This window comes from Melanostigma gelatinosum (assembly GCF_949748355.1).
Source record: "Melanostigma gelatinosum genome assembly, chromosome: 7".
In the NCBI taxonomy this organism is placed as follows: Eukaryota; Metazoa; Chordata; class Actinopteri; order Perciformes; family Zoarcidae; genus Melanostigma; species Melanostigma gelatinosum.
Window position 1 is genome coordinate 9,654,741 of NC_136640.1, and position 20,440 is coordinate 9,675,180.

General features: G+C 44.0%; 1 protein-coding gene across 1 annotated transcript; it reads right to left on the bottom strand.

The window, feature by feature from the left end:
• Positions 1-11,223: 11,223 nt before the first annotated feature.
• On the bottom strand, positions 11,224-19,976 carry fzd4 (frizzled class receptor 4). The gene is made up of 6 exons (XM_079272247.1): positions 19,317-19,976; positions 16,179-16,316; positions 15,605-15,991; positions 15,230-15,375; positions 14,492-14,739; positions 11,224-14,341 (listed from the first exon to the last, which is right to left on the bottom strand). The coding sequence occupies exons 1-6, from the start codon at positions 19,578-19,580 to the stop codon at positions 13,923-13,925; spliced, it is 1,602 nt and encodes a 533-aa protein (XP_079128373.1). The 5' UTR covers positions 19,581-19,976; the 3' UTR covers positions 11,224-13,922.
• Positions 19,977-20,440: the final 464 nt, after the last annotated feature.

Here is a 20,440-nt window from a genome sequence, read left to right on the forward strand (position 1 = left end):
CCCTGGCAAAGGTTAAAAAAGGTTGCATCTACCCTCACACTGATTTAATGCACCACCCGGCTGCCACGCCAAGTGACCCAAATCAAACACACCTAATGATGTGCAGTTAGTGTTCCACTCAACTGGGTGGCCTCTGAGTAAGTTGGGCTGGGAAAAATAGGGTTGGGCTGGTAGGTCAAATGTCAGCTGCTTTTGTCAACATTTCGTGGAGTTTGGAAAATATTGTGAAAACAACATTAGCAAAAAGTAATTTTATGGTCAAAAACTCAGTAAAGTTGTTTTATCCATTTACTCATATTGTTGACTCATTTAAATGATTTGATTGACGAGTTGTATTCAGTCGTGGATCATATGTATCTATTTTTATATCTTTGGTTATTTGATGCAGATATGAAGCTTTGTATGCTTCTGTGTTTTCTATTGCGCATGTAATGGTTTTACTGTTTTACATGTTTGGTTTTTTTTGATGAGGTTATGATTTTGGCTGTTTTTATGCAATTGGGTGGGATTTTCCTTGTGATTGAACTTTCAGTCCGATCCGGCACCGCTGTGCGCAAGCATGGGCGCAAACAAACGACCAGGGTGCTGGGTGTGGCTGTGCTCATGGTGGCGCTTTCTAGCTTTATTGTCACTTACTCGCGCTCTTTCAGCTACTTCTCGGGTACCCTGCTGCAGCTGTGACTGCTGAACGCCAATTAAATAGGCTCGCAATTTGGAATTTGACTTAGGAGCGCAACGGGACAAGATGATTGGTCAAATGACCCAACACTTGGCAGATTGTGTACTTCAAACAGGCGAGTACAGATGAACAAACTCTTCAAAAGAGAGCGTCAACAAGCACGCTTCATGCGTCTGTGCACCACAGGTGCTCCTACAACTGTGCAGCCTCATTACTGTTTGTGGGCTGCAGCCGCTGTGACGTATATTGCTGTTGCGCCTGTGTTGCTCTGTTACACGGATGATTGTGGACGAGGTAATTTGGTTTATGTTACACCCGCCGTGGCTATAATAATCTTTTTTTTCTTTTTAATTCGTTGTTGTGCAATTGGTTTGTCCTCTTTTCTGAGAAGCAAATATTATTATAATTAAAAGCTCTCTGCATATAGGCTGCAAAGTGCCCGGTTTTAGAAAATGAGTTCAACTTTCTGTCTGGAAATAAGGGCCTGATGCAGGCATACGATTTGAGTTTTAAAGTTTTAAATCAGTCTGAACTTTGGTGGTATACAAGTTTGTTTGTTCTACTTAGAATATCTTCTTGGCCTTGCGGGACATAAATGAGCACATACATCTCTTATATCTCAGGAAATCAATCGAAGCCACGTTCCTGTCTGAAAGGGGATTTAGACTGGGAGTCGACAACAGATGGGTCACACTGCCCAGCGTGTGTGTGTGTGTGTGTGTGTGTGTGTGTGTGTGTGTGTGTGTGTGTGTGTGTGTGTGTGTGTGTGTGTGTGTGTGTGTGTGTGTGTGTGTGTGTGTGTGTGTGTGTGTGTGTGTGTGTGTGTGTGTGTGTGTGTGTGTGTGTGTGTGTGTGTGTGTGTGTGTGTGTGTGTGTGTGTGTGTGTGTGTGAGAGAGCTGTGTTCAGTCTCTCTTTCTCAGTCACAGCTCTGTCGCTCCACCTGTGTCTTTGGTGCCATTTCCCTGTGGACTCAATGGGAGTAGAGGGATGGAGAGGATGACCAGGAAAGAGGCTAAGGTGAAAGGAGAGAAGATGAGTACATGTGGGGATTACAAATGCGCAACAAAATGGAAGGCGATGGTGAAGGAGAGTGGTCTGTTGAAAGGGGGGGGGGGGGGCTGCTGCAGAGTTAAAGAGGAAACTGAAGCTGAGGAGGGAAGAGTATACGGAGAAGTAAGACAAGGAAAGGGAAACACCTTTGCTGCGTTACAACCAACAATACAAGACTTGTACTGTCGAACATCATGCTGGCAACAGGACATTTTTTTTAACCGTTGCCAGTGTGTGGGAACGTGAAGTTAGTCGTGAGGGTGACCTTTCTACCATTGAAATGAAATGGCTTGGGAACCTGAATGCACTCAGCAAATTTCATTTCAATCTTAACTTGACGGTGACACTGAAGCAAAGCCCAAAGTGCAAGTGTGCTCATTCGATTGCACTAAAAACGAACACTCATCCTCTTATGGATAACATCAGCAAATGTAAAGGAAATGTGGGCAAACCTTTTTATTAACAGAACAATTTACGGATGAGTCACTGTAATAGTTACTTTTCAAGCAAACATGCTGAACAATGTTTCAGCTTCTGAAATGTGAGGATTTGTTGCTTTTCTCTGTTTTATATCATCGTAATCTGAATATCTTTGTGTTTTGGAGTGTTCATCTGTCGAATTATGACAGCATTTTTTTCTATTTTCTGACAGTTTACAGACAAAATGATACATTTCGAAAATAGTCATCAGAATAATTGACAATGAGAATAATTGTCAGCTGCTCTAATTGATACATTTTCTCATGGACTGAAGGGGCTACTGATTGTCTGACATCGCCATATTTTGTCCTCACTATGATGTAGGGGACAAGACAAATGTAAAAGACAGACGTGAAGTGAAAAGAGAGGGAAAAGTAACTTGTTGTGCATGTTAATAGCTGTTGTAGTGTGTCATTGTGTGTGTGTATCTCTGTGGACCGACCCGGGAAGCGAGAACGTGGATTTTCTTGACATTTCAGTTCTACTATCATTGAAGCATTGTCTGACATTTAAACGGACCATTGATTCCTGCAGACCGCTGCGCAGACATTGCTGTAAAATAAGACTGATCACCCGCCTCGGTGTGTACGGGTGATCGTGCATGTATGAAAGCATTATGTATGTATTCCCAAGTTTCGAGGAAAGATAATATTTGCTCAACGTTTGCGCGGTGAAGGATGATGGCTAAGGGAACAGGGCAGAGCAGAATAGATGACGCTTAGCGGAATGTTGAACTTAACAACATGAACTGGCTCAGGGAATTTGGTGTATCATTTCTCTGGAAGCAAAAAAAGAGCGAACGGTGAAGTGGGATATTAATCACCAGTCTCAATGTGCTACTCCTGGACTTTCCGGAACACATAGTTTATTAGTGCAATTACTGCCAGAACTCCTTTGGCTGGTGATCAACTCTGTAGTTGTTAAATGAGACCCGAAGGCATACGTTGTGGACATTAGCATGGATCATTGGGGAAAAAAAGAAAAGTGCAGCGCTGCATACTGATCACCCTTTGGTGGTGAGTCAGCTCAGACAGCAGGGAGGCTGCCCACCAGGACCAAGCCTCAACTTTAGATGTAATGAGCATCTTAATGTCTGAGAAGATTTAATCGTGCATTTCTGGAAGACACTGATTCTGTAGAGGAGACGTAAACCTGGGTGATAAGATGTTGTGCAAATATAACAGATGTCCAACAATAACATAAAAATAAAACATTTCCTTACAGTCGCAGACTACGTTAAATCCGAGCCTGTAGACGGCACACAGCCAGTTAGGCCTCATTATCATACCTCATATTGTATAATTGTAAATTCATATGGTAGGTTTAATGTAAATGTATGCGTTAGCTAATTATTATGTACTTTCCCTTAAGCAATAAAATAAACCACAGAAGTGTTCGTGTGAGGTTTTATTCGATTACATAGAACCAGAGCGCTGTCTGCTTCAAGGGCATTTTATTTATTATCACCTCATCAGTGGGCCAGGGACACTACCTGATTGAGAGGAGAGCTAGGAGGCAGAGCAGACTAGCATACAGTATATTAGTGAGCGTTTCTTCTGAGAAAAATCCGAAGCCAAATGTTACACTTGCATCAGTTGCCATTTTGTGTCTGAGGGTTTTTCAGTCGTCCATTTCATGGGCTAGCTGGTCAAAGTGAGTGACTGGCAGGGTTTTAGAAATACTGTGCTCAAGAGTCTGAAGTCCCCCAGTGCAACCTAACCCTCCCAAGGAAAGGTTTGTGTTGGCCAAAACAAAAACGGTATCTAAAAACTTTCTTTCTCCACATTGATGATGTTATTTAAAGTGTTTATCTACCCTTCGTAACTGTCTAAATGCTGTTTCATAGCTCTCCCAACAATGCCGTGAATATGATTCTGGTGGAAAAATGTGAAAATCCTTCAGGCCTATTTCAATGTGTTTTGGGCCTAGAGCAGCCAAATTTAACATTTCTAAATGTAATAAAAGCTGAATTTAGGCCTAAAAACACATCATGCATAATGTGTCATTAAAACATCCTGAAACAATATTGAGGACATGAACTTGGAAGCTTCCACCCTGGTCAAAGGAAGTTGGACTTGATGTTACAGGACACTATAATGTCTAGTTGCCTCAGCAGATGTGTGCTAGCTGATGTCATGGTGTTAAATCTTGGGTCCTCTCCTAGGTGGACTACAGTAAGTGGTCACAGCAGGGATTTCTCTCTAGGACAGAGTATTCAATCATTTTAGAAAGTGCTGTTGCATTGGAGCCTGAAACCCTCTCCTCCTCTCACAGCTCCGCGGTGGCATCAGTGAGGGATGACGGCGCACTGAAGCGCTCACCTGTGTTGTGATATTCCTCTGCAGTCATCGGGGGGATGGAGTTTGTTGTCAGACACAGGGCTGAGCCAGTGGCTGTCTTGGCTTGAACACATGCCACAGCGTGTGGAAGGAAACTAATTGTTCCAGCAGGTGTCCACCCGTCCTGCACATCTAGCCGGTATAAGCTGCATTGGATTGGACAGGTCTCTGCAGTACACTATCTGCCTAAATATAAATGATTGTATAATATATCTGAGATTCATATTTGCAGCAGCGTCTGTCACTACTATGCATGTGGCTTTTCCCCTGATGGCCCAGCGCTCCATGAGAGATGCTCTTATTTGGCAGTATGGTTCTTTGGTCATTCCCCCAATCCCAAAGCAAAGCTGTTTCATTTATAGTCGACATGAAAACAGCAGGTATGCATCCATATTTACAGTGCTGTAGTATTTGGTGCGCTTCATTAGAGCTTGAAAAGGAGGAAATGATTGATTGTCCAGTTAGCACATTGATTGTTTTCTCTACTTTATCCTACAGATACTGGGCACATGCCTTTTGGGGGTAACATAATTCGGGTCCAGTTTGTGCACAACCCCTCTGAACTCCTCATCTTTTACAGCTGTAGGTCTGCAACTAAATACAAACACGGTAGTCTCCTTCCTTTGTGTTCTGCTCATTCTCCTTTCATTTCCTGCTGAGTTGCCACCGTCCCACAGCATTATCGCCACTGACAGTAAAAGGAGAGATTAGCCACAGTGGCCCACCAGGTTTCTGGCTTAATGTAGCATATTTCTGGTATTTTTTCTGGCCTGCTAATAAGAATGTTGGCGGCTGTGATATTTGCAGAAAAGCTGTGCATGATAGCTGTGAACATGATTGTTTAGAAATAACCTGTGAGCAAACAATTTCTCATTATGTGTGATGTACTGTAACCACATTATAGTGTAACTGCTTTATGCTACCTCCGGGCCAAAGCTTAATGAATACTTACAAAAGAAAACACATGTACACACACTCTCAAATGCACGCAGTTCTAATGACGTGCGTGTGTGTGTGTGGTTGTACAGAAGTTGCTGTGCTTTATTTATTTATTTATTTAATCATTTTTTCTTCATTTAATCTAGTTTTGTAGCTGCCGCAAATGCTTTCTCTGCTTTTCCCGAGGCAGTTTTTGTGACATACTTATCCTCTTGGATATGTGCCACAGGTTAAAAATAAGTCCATCAAGTGTCCCCAATCCTAAACCCATCACTTGGTCTTCATGTGTTGTGGTTGACTGGGTCACATGGGGTAAGTAATGATGGATGGGCATCGAGAGGATTTCGTTTTTCAATTCTTTATCGATCCCTTTACAAATCTGCTTGATCAATTGTTGGCTTTTAGAGAAAGTACACGTAGTTGATTTATTTGCTTTTCTCCAGACTAATTGGATGTAAACCTTTCATCAATGCTCATACTGAGGCTGCAAATGGATGATGACGCCGCAGTAAAACCAATACCGGACCACCGCTGACAGTTTCCTTACAATGTATCGCTGCAGAAAGTGTTTTGTATTGTCGTTATGTTCCTCATTCCACTGCTCATGTAGCTTATTCGTTGAATTGGGAGTACAACAAATTAGATGAAGTTAGTTCTTTGCAAGTTGTGAATAATTTGCGATGACTCTAGTAATTCTGGTTAGAGAGCACACACTCTTTGAAACGGCTCATATGTTTATTTGTCATGTGGCTGATAATATATTAAAGAAAGAGATACTATCATTGACCCGCCAGCTCGGCCTCTCTTCCTCCCCTGCTCTGTCTCTTTCCTTTTATTTGCCCTACATTTATCTTTCTTATCTGATGACTTTTGGTGTGTGTCTGCCACTTAATTTCCATATCGGTGTGACAGGGGTGCAGCTGTGGTGTGTTGGACCGGTTCTAATAAGCAGGGCACAGTGAGTCCTGGATCATAGGCTTTAGCTAATTGTCTCATTGCTATGCAGGCGTCCACAGTTAAAAACTGGCAGTACAAAGTCACTGACCCAGGGGAACAAACGCACATAACGTGCCGACATGCCATGCAGACACACGAGCCAGTCGAACATATATATATATATATGTCTGCACACAAATCCATCGGCTAACTGTTTAATCTAAGAGCGAATCATCGAGTGATGGGATATCTGGATTTGTGATATTAGCGTGGCTTTAGGGACACAATTTAGTTCAGATGTTCTTTGTCACCACATTGACTTTGGTGACTTGTCCTGTAGCGCCACCAGCAGGTTGACATGTGTGTGTTTTAGTGAAATGACAGCTGTGGGAGGAATTGCCAAGAAATCTGGTGCGTGCGACATTCCTACTGCACTCAGGATGAATTCTAATAACTTTGGTGATCAGTTAATTGGCAAATATTAGCACGCTAACGCGCTTAACTAAGATGGTGTACATGGTCAACATTATTTCGGCCAAATGGCAGCATGTTAGCAGCTACCTTTAGTGCCGCTATCTTAAGACTCAATATTGAAAACAGCCCAACATTTAAGAAAGGTAAAGCTGTCGCGTATCTATCGTAACAATGACAACACTTGACTTACAGGGTGAGGTTGATGGAAGCAGTGATGAGACCATCTGACTTGTTTCTGTTCAAACCACAAACCAGCCGAACAAGAAGAAAACATGGCATGAACAAACTGACCTACCAGCAGCAGGTCTTTCTATTCAATCTATTTCTGCGCCCTCTAAGCACAGACGCAGAGGAAACGACAGGAAACAAACCCAGACGGGCTCTTGGAGATTGAGGAAAACAATGGAATCATTCATGTTTCGCTTGTTAGACTCTTCCCTCCATCTTCTTCTGACTTTTCTCCATCACCACTTTCACTCCCTCATTCGCTCTGTATGTCTGTGCGAGTGAGGCAGGGATAGCTGAAGCGGCTGTATTGACCGGTTGACATTTCTAAAGTTGACAAATGTCCTGCTGAAATAACACGGAATAACTCAGCCTTCCTCCCACACGGTACCACATTTATCCATTGTAACACGTTTGCTTCTCCTCCAACAGTACAGCCTGTAAATTGCACCCCTGAGTGCACTTTATGTACCTTATGAGATAGATGAACATATATTATTTCTTATTCGTGGTCATATATTTTGTATGTAAAAGACGTAAAGGCCCTGCACACCCATCGTTCACCCCCACTGTGTTACCTAATTAGACCTCTTTTTAGCACTGTGTGGGTGTGTACAAACTGCATGATTGACATTTCCCTCACCTTTCTGCTGGTGCTGTTGCACCTAGTTGGACAACTTTTATCATCTTATTAGTACGTAGGTTATGACGACGTTACTGTGCGTAATAACCAGCATGGCTCCATCCATCATACACCTGACTGGAGGTCTAATCAGCTCCAGTAATTCAAAACACCTGTTTTTCAATTATAACATTTAATATGATCAGTAAGAAGCAGCGACAGCTGATGAGTACTGCTTTTTAATGTTTTGATGTAATTTATTATCACGCTGCAGTCTGTCGGGCTGAGCTCCTGCGCACACACACACACACACACACACCTACACGCACACACACGTCGCAAGCAGATAGGCCGCTATGGTGAAGTGAAGGAGACACGAGTTGACGGCAACTATACGCTTGTTCCTCCATGTGCAACAAAATATTTGCGAGTAAAAAGCCGATGTCATTCTTCATAAACTTCAATGTTATGTATTTTATTGATGACTTTACATAGTGACTTTGTTGTTGTAAACATAATTCTATAAATGGTTTTAAAAGCAATTATCTCGTCATGTAGAGAAGCAGAGTATTGATAAAAGCAGCTCCTAGTTGTACTCGGTTGTGAGCAGAGGGCTGTTTAGTTGGTTGCAATCTGCAACACACCAGTAGAAGCCACAACATCTGACACACTTGAGGAAATGTACTAAATTCCATGCAAAACAATACATTTTATTTGCAATAAATGAGTTTGATCTCTAAATCAGCGCCGAGATGTCAGAAAGTCATAAGCAAAATGCTAAAAATGTGGTTTTGTTATCACAGATTCATTATTGAAAGAAGCAGATTGATTTTCTCTTCTGTCCAATGAGTAGAGATCGCAGTACAAAGGCTTCCAAAAGAAGTGTTAGATATATGTGAGTGTCTGTGCTAAATTAGTATTTATCAGATACATTTCATTACAGAGCATAAAACTAGGATATTTGGGAATGTGACGGTGTGGTCTGAGTGACATCTAGTGGAGACAACACGGCACTGTTGCATTGTGGTGTAACTGTGATAACGGTAGCACAGTTCACACATCAACATCCATTTGTCATGTGTTAAGTGCAGGTTTATGAGGTTCAGTCCAATGTTGTTGGGATTGAAAGTTGATGAGATATTATGACTGTGTGGCATATATGTGGAGAATGTTTCCTTTGAAGCACTCAGCACATTTAGTCACTTTCCCACAGTCCAGCAAACCTTCAATGCATGCAGACCTTTCTATGCAAAGCCAGCGAACACCTGACTGGCCTCAGTCATGTTCCAATGTTGTTCCACCTTATCAAAACATAATACCTAATGTGCAGTAGAGGCAGTAAAGATCACATATTTTACATTACAATAATATGTACCTTGAATATGCAGTACATGTGCCTGCCATGAAATAAATCCAGTCCTTTACACCCCATGCCATGTACAAAGAGCTCTCTGTTTCAGCTCCATGTGACTAATTCTCAAATCTCTCGCTTGGCTGGGATTTTGGCTTTCAGTCTCAACTCCTTAGCTTGTTTGGCCGAAGAACTGGGATTTACAAATCCTTCTTGGACCAAATTGGCTCTCGGGCCACGAAGACTATGTCATCCAGAATCCCTAGTGGTGGCACTAACTCAGAACTATTCAGACAGAGGAGACGCTGAGCAGAATGGGGAAAACGATTACAGAGAGGGAACAGCTGCAGCATTCTGCTGATGGAGTATGACAGATTTCCCTTTCCCTCGCACACAATCCTTCTCACTTTGTCGCTCTTCTCTATTTTTGTCTCCATATTTTCTTTTTCTTTCACTTCTTTTCTTTGTCACGGGTTTTCTCTATCTCGTTGTCTGTATTTCAGCAGGTCTCCCACTCTATCTCTCTTACTTTTGTATTCTGATCTCTCCCCCCCCCCCCCCCCCCCCCCCCCACCACACACACACACACACACATGGGAACCCAACTCTGAAAATACATTCCCAGGAATATTAGTCCAAGGAATTTTAATCGGGTCTTTTCACATTTCAGCTTCTTAAAAAAAGAATACTAACGTGCTGTTCGGTACCAGAGTGGAACAAAGTGTGTGTTACTGAGTGTGTGTGTGTGTGTGTGCGTCTGAACTGGTTGTGTCACCGCAAGAGTGGAAATCCAGAGGTTTTATTGTAAAATCTGACATTTGTGGGTAAGAATTAAAGGGAGAACTGTATTTCACTGGTATCTTTAATCAGCATTTAGGGGGAGCTGTTAGCTGTTAAAAGACTTGTAAGTGTCACAAGTTACTGCATCCCGGAATAACCACAGAAACGTGCAAAACTGCAACCTAGAGTGAGAAGCCTGGCGATTACATGACCTGTGGCATTCAGTTACGTGCTTTGACACACACTGCTACGCACACACACTCTGGTATGCCGAAACCACCATTTAGGGTATGAATTTCACTGCGCTGAATTCCTTTAGCTCCTCCTCTCTCTGTATTTGTGTGAATGTGTCAGTTTGTGAACATGCAGCACTGCATGTGTGCACGCTTGTTTGTGCGTGTGTGTGCGCGTGTTAGTAGAGCCACATCTGGAAACAATAGAGCCGTAGATGCTGTCACTTTCACTTTACCTCATGCTTTTGAGTTTGTCTTTAAACAAACACTCAATTCACTCACAGTAAATTACAGGAAGGCAATCTGAGCTGCAGACTTAGATATTTGGTCTCTCTCTCTCTCTCGCTCTCTCGCTCTCGCTCTCTCTCTCGCGCACACATGCATGCCCAGAATTCATTCGTGTCTCCAGATGCAATTTTACCCCATGCGCTGGTAAATTAGTCTTGCATTCATTGTGTAATTGTAAAAAAACAAATTACAACAAATTTTGAAGTGAGAGGTGTGCGTGTTTCTGTGTGTACTGTAAGTGAGCGTGTGTGTGTGTGTTGCAGAGGTTGTAAGTTCATATCTGATGAGATGTGATTGATGGTACAGTGATGTTTACAGTGTAATCACTGTTTCCACTGCAGATTCATGACAAATTTAGCGATTATGGAGCATTTCTTATCCTAACCCAAAGTATCTGCTAAAAAGAAATGCAAGAGAAATCAAAACATAGTTGCTGCCGTATCGACGTGTGGAGTGAGTCACCTCCTGATGAAGCACCAACGCTTCATTTATCTTATCAGACAAAAGGTGGCAGCATTGTTCAAACCATTAAGGGAACACAACTGAGAGGAAAGGAGTTTCAGATGCAACAGGACCCAGAAAATAAGTGATTCATTTGTTCACACTTTTAGAAGGCATGGAGATGTCGATACAAGACACACTTTTCTGACTTTACTTAACAGAATATATTTAGCTTTTGAATTGTTGGTCAAAGATATCAAACAGTCAGAAAAGCAGAACAGGCATTTTGACACAAATCTGCAAATTACTCATAATAAAAACAATCATTGGTTATTTCTATTGTGCCCAGTTGAAGCACGTACTAAAAAAAATTGCATTCCACGTATTGGAAACCAAAAAGTATTTATTCATCTTCTGATACAAAAGCGTTTTTTAAATAACAAACAATTTTTACATTTTTTTTGTCACTTTGTTTTTTTTTTACAATGATAAATTAGCAAATTCTTTACAATACATTGATGACATCATCAACACAATTGAGAGTTTTCTACACAGAGGAGCAGTCTCGACCTTAAAGGCTACGATCGGGGTCGGTGAACTGCCCCCGACATTGATGCACATCTGGGCAAAAAGCATTTACAATCCTGTGTTACCAGTGGTTCTCAATCTTCAGTCGGCCGTGCGGCACACGCTCTGCTGCAAGGCACAAAGGTTCAGCGATTGCTTGGTAATGTCACCTGAAGCTCCGCGTGAGCATACCGGAGGAGACGGCCGAAACATTTCCACGCTTTCAGAGGGAAACTGCATTCGTTCGGAGCGGAGGTGGTCCGAGGTTCATTGAATTCACTTTCACTCAATGTAATGTTTGTTTGACTTTGGGAATTTAATAAGTGTGTCATGGATGCGTGTTTGAGAAACACTGGTTCTAGGTTTTCACCAAAACCACCAAAAGTATCTTTGAATGTAATAAGGGTTACATTTAGCTTTTGGGAAAAAGGCAGCCCATACTTCAAAGTTATTTTCTGTCCCGTTCTAAACATTATGTTAAAAATACCTGTGACGGGCGCCGTGAGGCACGATCTGGTTTCAGATGACACGCGGGGGGGCAAAGCTCCAAGTCATTCAAGCCCTTATACATTTTAAACAGCCTACTTAAAGTAGAAGGTGTAACGTGACACACACACCCGCATAGTATACATTCAAAGACTCACTGAAACGCTAGAGCTTTGCTAGATAAGATTGTCAGGCAAATATATACGCTGCACAGGAGCAGTTGCAGAATTTGGTAAGTGCAGCAGTAAGACCAGGAATAAGGTATTGTAATTAAAGCTTATAGTACGGTCTACAAGCAGTTACTGAGGGGGACTGCAGGATTTCAAATGTTGAGAGATGAAATTCTGAAATGTAATCTTTTGCCAGGACGACTTGATTGTCTGGGAAACGAGCCATGATGGAGCAGACGAGGTTAAAGAGAAACAGGCATGCAGGGATGAGAGCATCGCACAGACGGACACTAATTAATAGGGACAACTTCCTCGTGCTTCTGTGATTTCCTTATTGAACTGAAAGGATTTTAAAAAGAAACTGAGCGACGAGTGCAAACAGCCGGCAAGGAGACAGTTTTTGCAGATATGGGCGAGTGGTGGTTACCGTAGTGATCATAACTGCCGGTGGATGAGATTAGTGGGAACTACCTGCTATATGTGCCTGTGAAAGGCTCTTTGTTATTTCATCATGTGTCTCTTGGCAAGTGATTGTCTAACAACCTCCTAATTCTTTAACGTGCCTCTGGTCCGATGTTTGGAGAGGAGGGCAGAGGGAATTCATTCAATTTCCCTGGATTTCAAGAGCATGTGCAGTGCAGGGTTCCCACAAAGACTGCACACACCATTGGAAGTCAGCTGAGCTTTTCATAGACTGCTGAGGTAAAACACACAGGCCTACATTTCCCAGACGCCTTACCGCTTCCACATGTATGGGTCAATAAAAGGCACGGCTGGGGTTCTCCCAGGATTCATTGCACCTAAATGCACAACGCACGCTAAAAGAAATAATCTCGCCTTATTTTCTTTGTCTGCGCTTGCCCTCGCAACGTTTGTTCGAAAATATATTGTGAATTTAACCGCATTAGTTCTTTTCCTGCAGCTGTTAAAGGCTCTCATCACTGCCCTCCTTGGTAATCCACTCGTGACAAGTACAGACACTTCACATATTGTACACAACCATAGTGCATTATTACAGCTTAGAGCTGGTTTCCCAAAAAATTCTGAGCGATAAAATCAGCTGCTCTTTTATATATTGTACAAAAAAGTAAAAACTTTCAAAAATGTATAATGTTGTTCAAATGTAAACACATGACAGATTTAAGGCCATATTTAATATGTTTTCAGCCGATTTCAATGACTCTCGGTCTGGCAGTTCATTTGAGTTCTCCCACGTGGACGTGAAAACCCCACCGGACCTCAAGTTGTCAGATGCTTTTGGGAAACGGTGACCTACACCTGTATAATGTCTGCACCCGGACCCTCCAGTGTAAAATTCTAAATATCAAAAGACCCTAACAAAGACACAACGGCATGAGGGTTACTGTGTCCAGCAGGTTCAGTCTCTTCTGCTGAGCGCTCTGGAGAAAAGAGAGGCAGAGAGGTAGACATGGTGCGCCACAGCTTATTGGTGTGTCCGATCTGCATATATTGATGCTTCTGTTCTGCCCTTTCGATCTCTCTTCCTCCATTATTCGCTTTCTCCATCTCTCTGGCAAAGGAAGTCTAACAGAGGTAGAGAGGCTGCTGTTGCTACTTAAGTACGACCCAATCCTCCACTTCTCTCCTCCTTAACCCCCCCCCCCCTGGTAGAGGCAGTCGGAGGGGGGTGAGGCATGCTTGCAGACTCTCGGCGAGCTTTTATGATGCCGTTCCATCCAGTGGCTTCCTTGAGAATCTCCCTCTCACCACTTGTCTGTCCTCTCCATCTTTAGTTTGGCAGAGTGAGTTTCTGTAAGTGACAGTGAAGCAGGTAGAAGTCCATTCCTGTCCGTTGTCTCTCTCTCTCTCTCTCTCTCTCTCTCTCTCTCTCTCTCTCTCCTCACACTACCGTCTCGTTGCCTTTCCCCGGTTTGATCCAGCCCTCGCCCGGTGCCCTCTTGCCCCCCCGGCTCGCCCTGCTATCCCTGAGCAGGCGGGCAGAGCAGCGCTGCCAGGTGTGGAGGGTTTTTGCAGACCAGATCCACATACCTGATGTGATGCCTACGAGCAGTGACATGAAGATCCGAAGCATCTCTGATGCCACGTATGAGTCCCGGGTGCTGGCCCTGAACTCCCCCCAGTGAGAGAGCTGGTAGAGGTAACAGCCAATGACGGTGGACGCTGGGACAGTGTAGAGGACCGAAAACACTCCGATCTTCACCATTAAACGCTCCAGCTTGTCTGTTTTGGCACCGTCCTTCTGCAGATTGGAGCGGATCTTGAAGAGAGCCACTAGGCCAGCACAGATGAACAGAGTGCCTGACGTTCAGAGAGGGAAACAACAGTCACATAAGGACCACCAGAAAGAGAAAGCACGATGCCAGTTGCATTACGCATTCAAATAACTTGTTTTTTTAACGAGTAAAAGGTCAAATCCTGCACAAAAAAACTGATTGACGTTGTAATTACCTATTAGAAGGTATGTGGCCAGTGGTGCCACCACAAAGCCTGTGAGTGCCTCCTGCTGCTGGTTGCCAACATAGCAGAGTCCAGTTAGGTCGTCTGCGTCCACCAGCCGCATTATGAGGATGACGATGGTTTTAACGGCCGGGATGGCCCAGGCCGCTATGTGGAAGTAGGAGCTGTGCATTTCTATAGCCTCATGGCCCCACTTCAGTCCAGCAGCCAAGAACCAAGTGAGGGTCAGGATCACCCACCTGAAAGAGAGAGAGAGAGAGAGAAGAGCCTAAAACACTGCTCATAAGTACAGTTATCAGTTTGTCTTTCTGAACTGGCGTTCATATTGGTAGTTGATAACAGTCATGTGTGTTGTAAACAAGATTCAAAAGCAAAATTGGGCTACTGTTTACTGAGTCAACTGGTTCTTGCAGTCTGCTGCTCTTCCAAAAGGAACGAGGACAAAGGGAAAAGGAAGAAAAAGCGCTGTGACAGCAACTCTATTGCAGCACACACTCAGAAAGTGACTTTTTTAAATTCATTTTTTTATACAAAGGCTGCCTCCAGGAATCCATCTAGTACAGAGGTTATGAGACAGGATAGTTGGCCTTTAAAGAAAACAGGATGCAAGGCTCGTGTTCAAATTGTTCCACCAAAGTCCATTCACAACAGCTGATGACAATAGGACAAAGACTTGAACGATTGATACGATAAGGTGTGTGTGTGTTGGGGTGTGTGTGTGGTACTAACCAGAGGGAGGAAGCCATGCCAAAGAAGTAGAGCAGGAGGAAGACGATAGCACAGCCGGTGCTCTTTAACCCTTCTTGTACTAGGATTGGTACTGCGGTGGCATCCAGGTCACAGGAAACACGCTCCCTCCCCAAAGTCAATCGCACCTGCAGGACGGAAAGTGACAGCGGAAAAAGAATACAGAGATTTTATTCGGCAGAAAAAAAGACATTCTCCTTACATATTCACACAATAGTATATCCTATATTTAGTACTATACTCTAAATTACATTTGATGTATTGCTTTCATTGCACTGTTTTTTGATAGATTCTTTTTTCATTCCTTCTCACCAAACAAATTGAACTCAATGGGGGAAATATAATCCGTTCACTTACCAGGAAGGCCACGCTGTACAGATTACAGCACATAGAGAGGAAGATGATGGGCCGCTCAGGATACGAGAAGCGCTGTGAATCCAACAGAAAGGTCAGGACCGTCAGAGTGGTCGACAGGAAGCACAGCACGGCCCACACCGCCATCCACGCGTCTGTGAAGACTTTGGCCCCCCGGCGGTAGAGCCCGCTGTCATAGCCACACTGCAGAGTACAGCTTTCAGTCTGTTTCAACCAGGTGTACTGGTCAGGTGCAGATCCCAGTGCCTGACAGTCCTCCAGGTTGGGGGGATGGCGGACGGGCTGGTAGGGCGGGTCCTCGTCCCCCGGGCCTTCCATGCACATGTGGTTGTGGTCGTTTTGAGGTGGGAAAAGGCTGCAGTTGAGCACCTGGAGCACGATGGGAAATGGCATTTATGTTACTTATTACGGCCGTGATATTTTTTGTGCTCATTTACATTTAAAAAACAATTGTCCTTGAAGATAGCCTTTGGTTTTGTACATCCCATTTTCCATACCACTCAACCGCATCCTGATATCTTCACATGCAGGGTGTTCTTGTGATGATGTGACTCACCTCAGGCCAAATGAAGCCAAACTCATGGAGCACCGGGAGGCATTTCCTCTTGACAGACAGACACATGCTACCGCACGGACCAATGGGGATGGGAACCTTGTCGGTGCACATTGGCACATAGACTGAGCACAGGAAGAACTGGGGGAAAAATGGAGATTTAAAAAAAAATCACAAGTTGAAACATTTAGCTCTTGTTTACATTTGTTACTAAAATCTGTGTTCTTCACACAGTAAATAGCGACTGCAGAAAAATGTCATTATGTTGTGTGTGTGTGCATATATTCAAATCAGCAAAAAAAGAGAAACAAACTGAGTGAAAAACAACTGTATACCAAAACCAATTCTAAGTGGGTGCAACATGTATCCAATAGTATGTCATAATTCAGTGCATAGCTTTGTTCCAGTGACGTTAAAGCAAACTGTCATGCCGACGGTAAATCGTGTAAATTGGGGAGTAATTGTTAAAGAAGTGGAAACAGTGCTGCCAGTACCCTGCGGGCCACTCTTTCTACATCCCGTATTACAACAGGATTACAGCTGGTAGGTGGCGACACCTACTCCTCTCACATGTGGATCCTCCATCTACTTCCATATCCCACTCACCACTGTTGCGTTCTCTCTGCCTCTGCTTTCAATCCGTTGCATCATCTCTTCTAGTGGTGGGTCTCTATTTTTACTTCTAATAAGAAACTCCTCAACTTGAGTCAAGACACCACGGCCGACTCCAACCTGCTCCAAGGTTGAACACACAACTCTACATCTTTAAAAAAACCAATCTTCGGACTTGATAACACGAAGGGCATGTGCCATGTAATGCTCCATAATCCCCCTTAATCCAAGGCTCAGTTTTCTCTGTCCCATGGCAGTGGTTTTGAAATAGATATCTAAATCAGAGTTATAAAGATAGTGAGCAGTCTTAAGTCACATGACTCCTTGAGGTGGTAGTGATGTGAAGGAGTAAGTAGTCTGGGGTTACAAAAGGGTTGCAATTTAAGGTGCTTTCATGCCTTTACAGGAGATTTTATTTGAAGCCGGAGTGTAAAAATTGTGCCAGATTCATGATATGAAAATACACCGACGCAGAAAGCACATCTTACCTCGAGGTAAAGGAAACAAACACACGCTCCAGGATCTTGGACGGGCTGACTTAAATACTTGTTAGAGTGGGAGGGTTTGCTACCATTTTTCATTTCGGAAATACCAACATTTTTAACCGGCTATAACGGGAACAAAATGTTTTGGGCTCGTGGTCTCGATCCAGTGATGGAGAAATCGCAGCTTGAAATCAGCCCTTGAACAGAGCCCAAATGAAACATGAATCCAGGAATGGTGTCACGGTTGGGAGATAATTACACACAGAAACCTTATAAAACTCTTTATTTGCTAAGTAAATGGACTAATTAAATATATTGAATCAGTGAGCTACTTTTCTGACAGCTGCAGGCTAATAATTCTTACAAATTTGCAAAAACAAACAGAGTTGCTTTTGATAAGGCTAAACCATGCTACATACCTCCTTGCTCCTTGTGTAACTGACTGCGGGGGAAGTATGTGAGGTCAAAATAAGTTCTAGGCAGCGGGAACTTCCTTCAAACTTGATTTGTTTCACTGTTCTCTGATCAGTAACTGGGTTGTAGCAGCGTCATCTCTGCAAATAGAGCAGACGGGCCGATCTGAAAGCAGTATAACGTTTCTCAACGCAAATAGAGATTCTTTGTTCCCAAACGGAACCCTGCATATTGGAGTTGTCCCGAGTAATTTGCTGTTCGAGTAAACAGAGTAACAAAGTTGCCCCCGGGTGTGAGAGGGAGCCACGGTTTTGTCTGTGTGATTGTACGCGTTTCAAATTCACAAAGAGTTCATAAAAGCAGCAGATATTAATACCACAGCAGATATTTCTCACAGGGAATTACACCGACGGTAATGTAACACATTCTGGGTGTTTCCCCCGACCGTTGGTAACCTGAGCGTTGTCACTTCACTGCTAAAAGCTGCTCCGGTTACTTGTCAGGAAGCCTCCCATTAGAGCAAATGACAGGGGATACGGTTTCTCTTTCCCCCCTCTTCAGTGTGCGATAGAGAGAGAGAGGGGGGGGGGGGGCAGCTAATCTTATGTTACAATTTTCAGCTGAAGGAGCGCAATTTGGTTCATGCTGCAGTTGCTCCTTGCTCTGTCTGGCTGTCTCTCTCTCACACACATGTCTCTTAGGCACTGTATCAATTTAGAATGTTAAAATATCCTTTTGCGTCTATTCACAAACACCTTTTAGGCACAAAAGATCACTGACAACTTAGGAAGTGATAGACAGGACTGTGGCCACATCCTTAAAATAATGACGCAAAAGAGCATCAGGGGAAATGTTTGTTTGTGTTTCAGATGTCTGGGTACGATCACGTGTGTGAAGCATCTCCAAATAAAGAGATGTAATACACGCAATTTCATAAAAAGTTGACTCCATTCATCGACAATTTGATCTCTGCTGTGTGTCTTTCCAATAACAGTCTCAAATCTTAAAGACGAGGGTGACGACCAATCTCATTTTTTTTCCTTGCATGGTGCATCAGGCAAACAAGCAGCATTTGTCTTAGGACACTGAGGGCACCATTGTTAGCAAGAAGACAGTACAGTATCGGCCTATAGCACTGAAGACTCAGCTGTTGCTGTGTGGGGCATGAACTCAGAATGTCAACAGACAGAGGGGGCATTTTCATTGAAATTAGCATGACAGCCTGGCACAACAGGAGGGGAGGAAGGAAGGAAGGCAGGAAGGAAGGAAGGAAGGCAGGAAGGCAGGGACCCCTCCACTTATTTGAACTCACTGGAATCCAACCTATATTATGCTCCTCATTATCACCGGCACCATCAGTCTGAACAGTTCACTGTTGCTGGTAGCTCCCTGTCATGCGCTCTGGGACACCACACTCTGTTCCCCTCTCTCTCCACACACACACACACACACACACACACACACACACACACACACACACACAAATATAGCAGACTACCTCGACACAGCCATGCCTTCTTGTTTTTTTTTAAAGTCCAGGATCAGTGTTCCTAAATGTGTGCACCAGCCTCAGTGTGCGCCGTCTATTCTAGTCAAACATCCGCATGCATGTGTCCCATCATCCCGGTACCTTGAGTTGACTGGAGCAGCCGTACTGTATGAGCGGAGTGAACGTGGTCAGCTGCAGCTCGGCGTCTGACTGCAGCACGTTGCCGACCAGATTGGGCATTTTGGTAACGTTGTAACCGAGACCTTGGCACATGCTGATCCTAATCGGGTCGCAGGTCATTTCCTCCACCTCGTCGCCGAAAGCCTCGACCACGCAGAGCGGACCGACCAGCCCGGACAGGACGAGCAGTGCTGCCCCGCTGAACGACAACATAATCCCGGGCATGGTCACCGCAACGCGGAGCGGCGGCCCCCTGTGAATGTTGGCACCGTTATTAATAACCTCCTCTGACCCAACGTTCAGTGAGGTCGCCCAGGAGCCCGCAGCGCGTGTTTAGGCTATAGTCCAGCAGGACCTGGAGCGCGTGTAGTCCGTGCGTTTTTTGGAGGCTATCGTATCCAACTACAAGCCATTCAGTAGATCAAAATATCCCGAAAGCAGCAGTGAATCACTGCGAGATCTGTGCGCAATCAAAAGTGTTTTCAGTAAAACAAAACGTGCGCATCTGCAGTTAAAAAAGAAATCCCACATTTGGATAAATCCCGCAGTCCTTCTTGCGTTGTTTCCCGTTAATAGCTCCGTGTGGAGAAGCGCAGCGCAGCGACGAGATACAGCGGTCTGTTTTTGCGCCTGCTGCCTGCAAGCGTCCAGCTCTAAACTTTATTGTGTCTGCGAGGGGAGACTGTTTTGCCCGTCCAGAGGAGAGTCGACCAATCCGTGCGCGGGAGTTGGGTTTCCCTGTCCAACCCCTGACCAGGAGGGCGGGATCCAGGAGAAAAATAGAAGAGCCAGCCTCGTGTCATCCCCTTCCCAGTCTCCCCTTCTCTCCTCTCCTTTCCTTCAGCCTTTTCTCTTCTTCTGTCTTCTTGATCTTCTTTCATCCTATTCTGTCCTTTCCTCACTGTGCTCCCTCCTCTCCTCTCCTCACTTCCTGCAAAGAAAATCAGCCAGCATTCCCCAACTAATTCCGACAATATCCAGAACCTGTATTTATACTGGCAGATGTGGCTTACATTTGTATTTATTGGCTGTATTTTTAGAAAATAGTCGTCTAAAATGTTGATTTTTCAGTGTGAGTGTGTTTT

Coding starts and splice junctions, on each gene's coding strand:
- fzd4 (XM_079272247.1), bottom strand. CDS start 19,580: ATGCCCGGGATTATGTTGTCGTTCAGCGGGGCAGCACTGCTCGTCCTG. Junction 16,317..19,316: donor GCTGCTCCAGTCAACTCAAG/GTACCGGGATGA, acceptor TTTTTCCCCCAG/TTCTTCCTGTGCTCAGTCTA. Junction 15,376..15,604: donor TGTACAGCGTGGCCTTCCTG/GTAAGTGAACGG, acceptor TCCGTCCTGCAG/GTGCGATTGACTTTGGGGAG.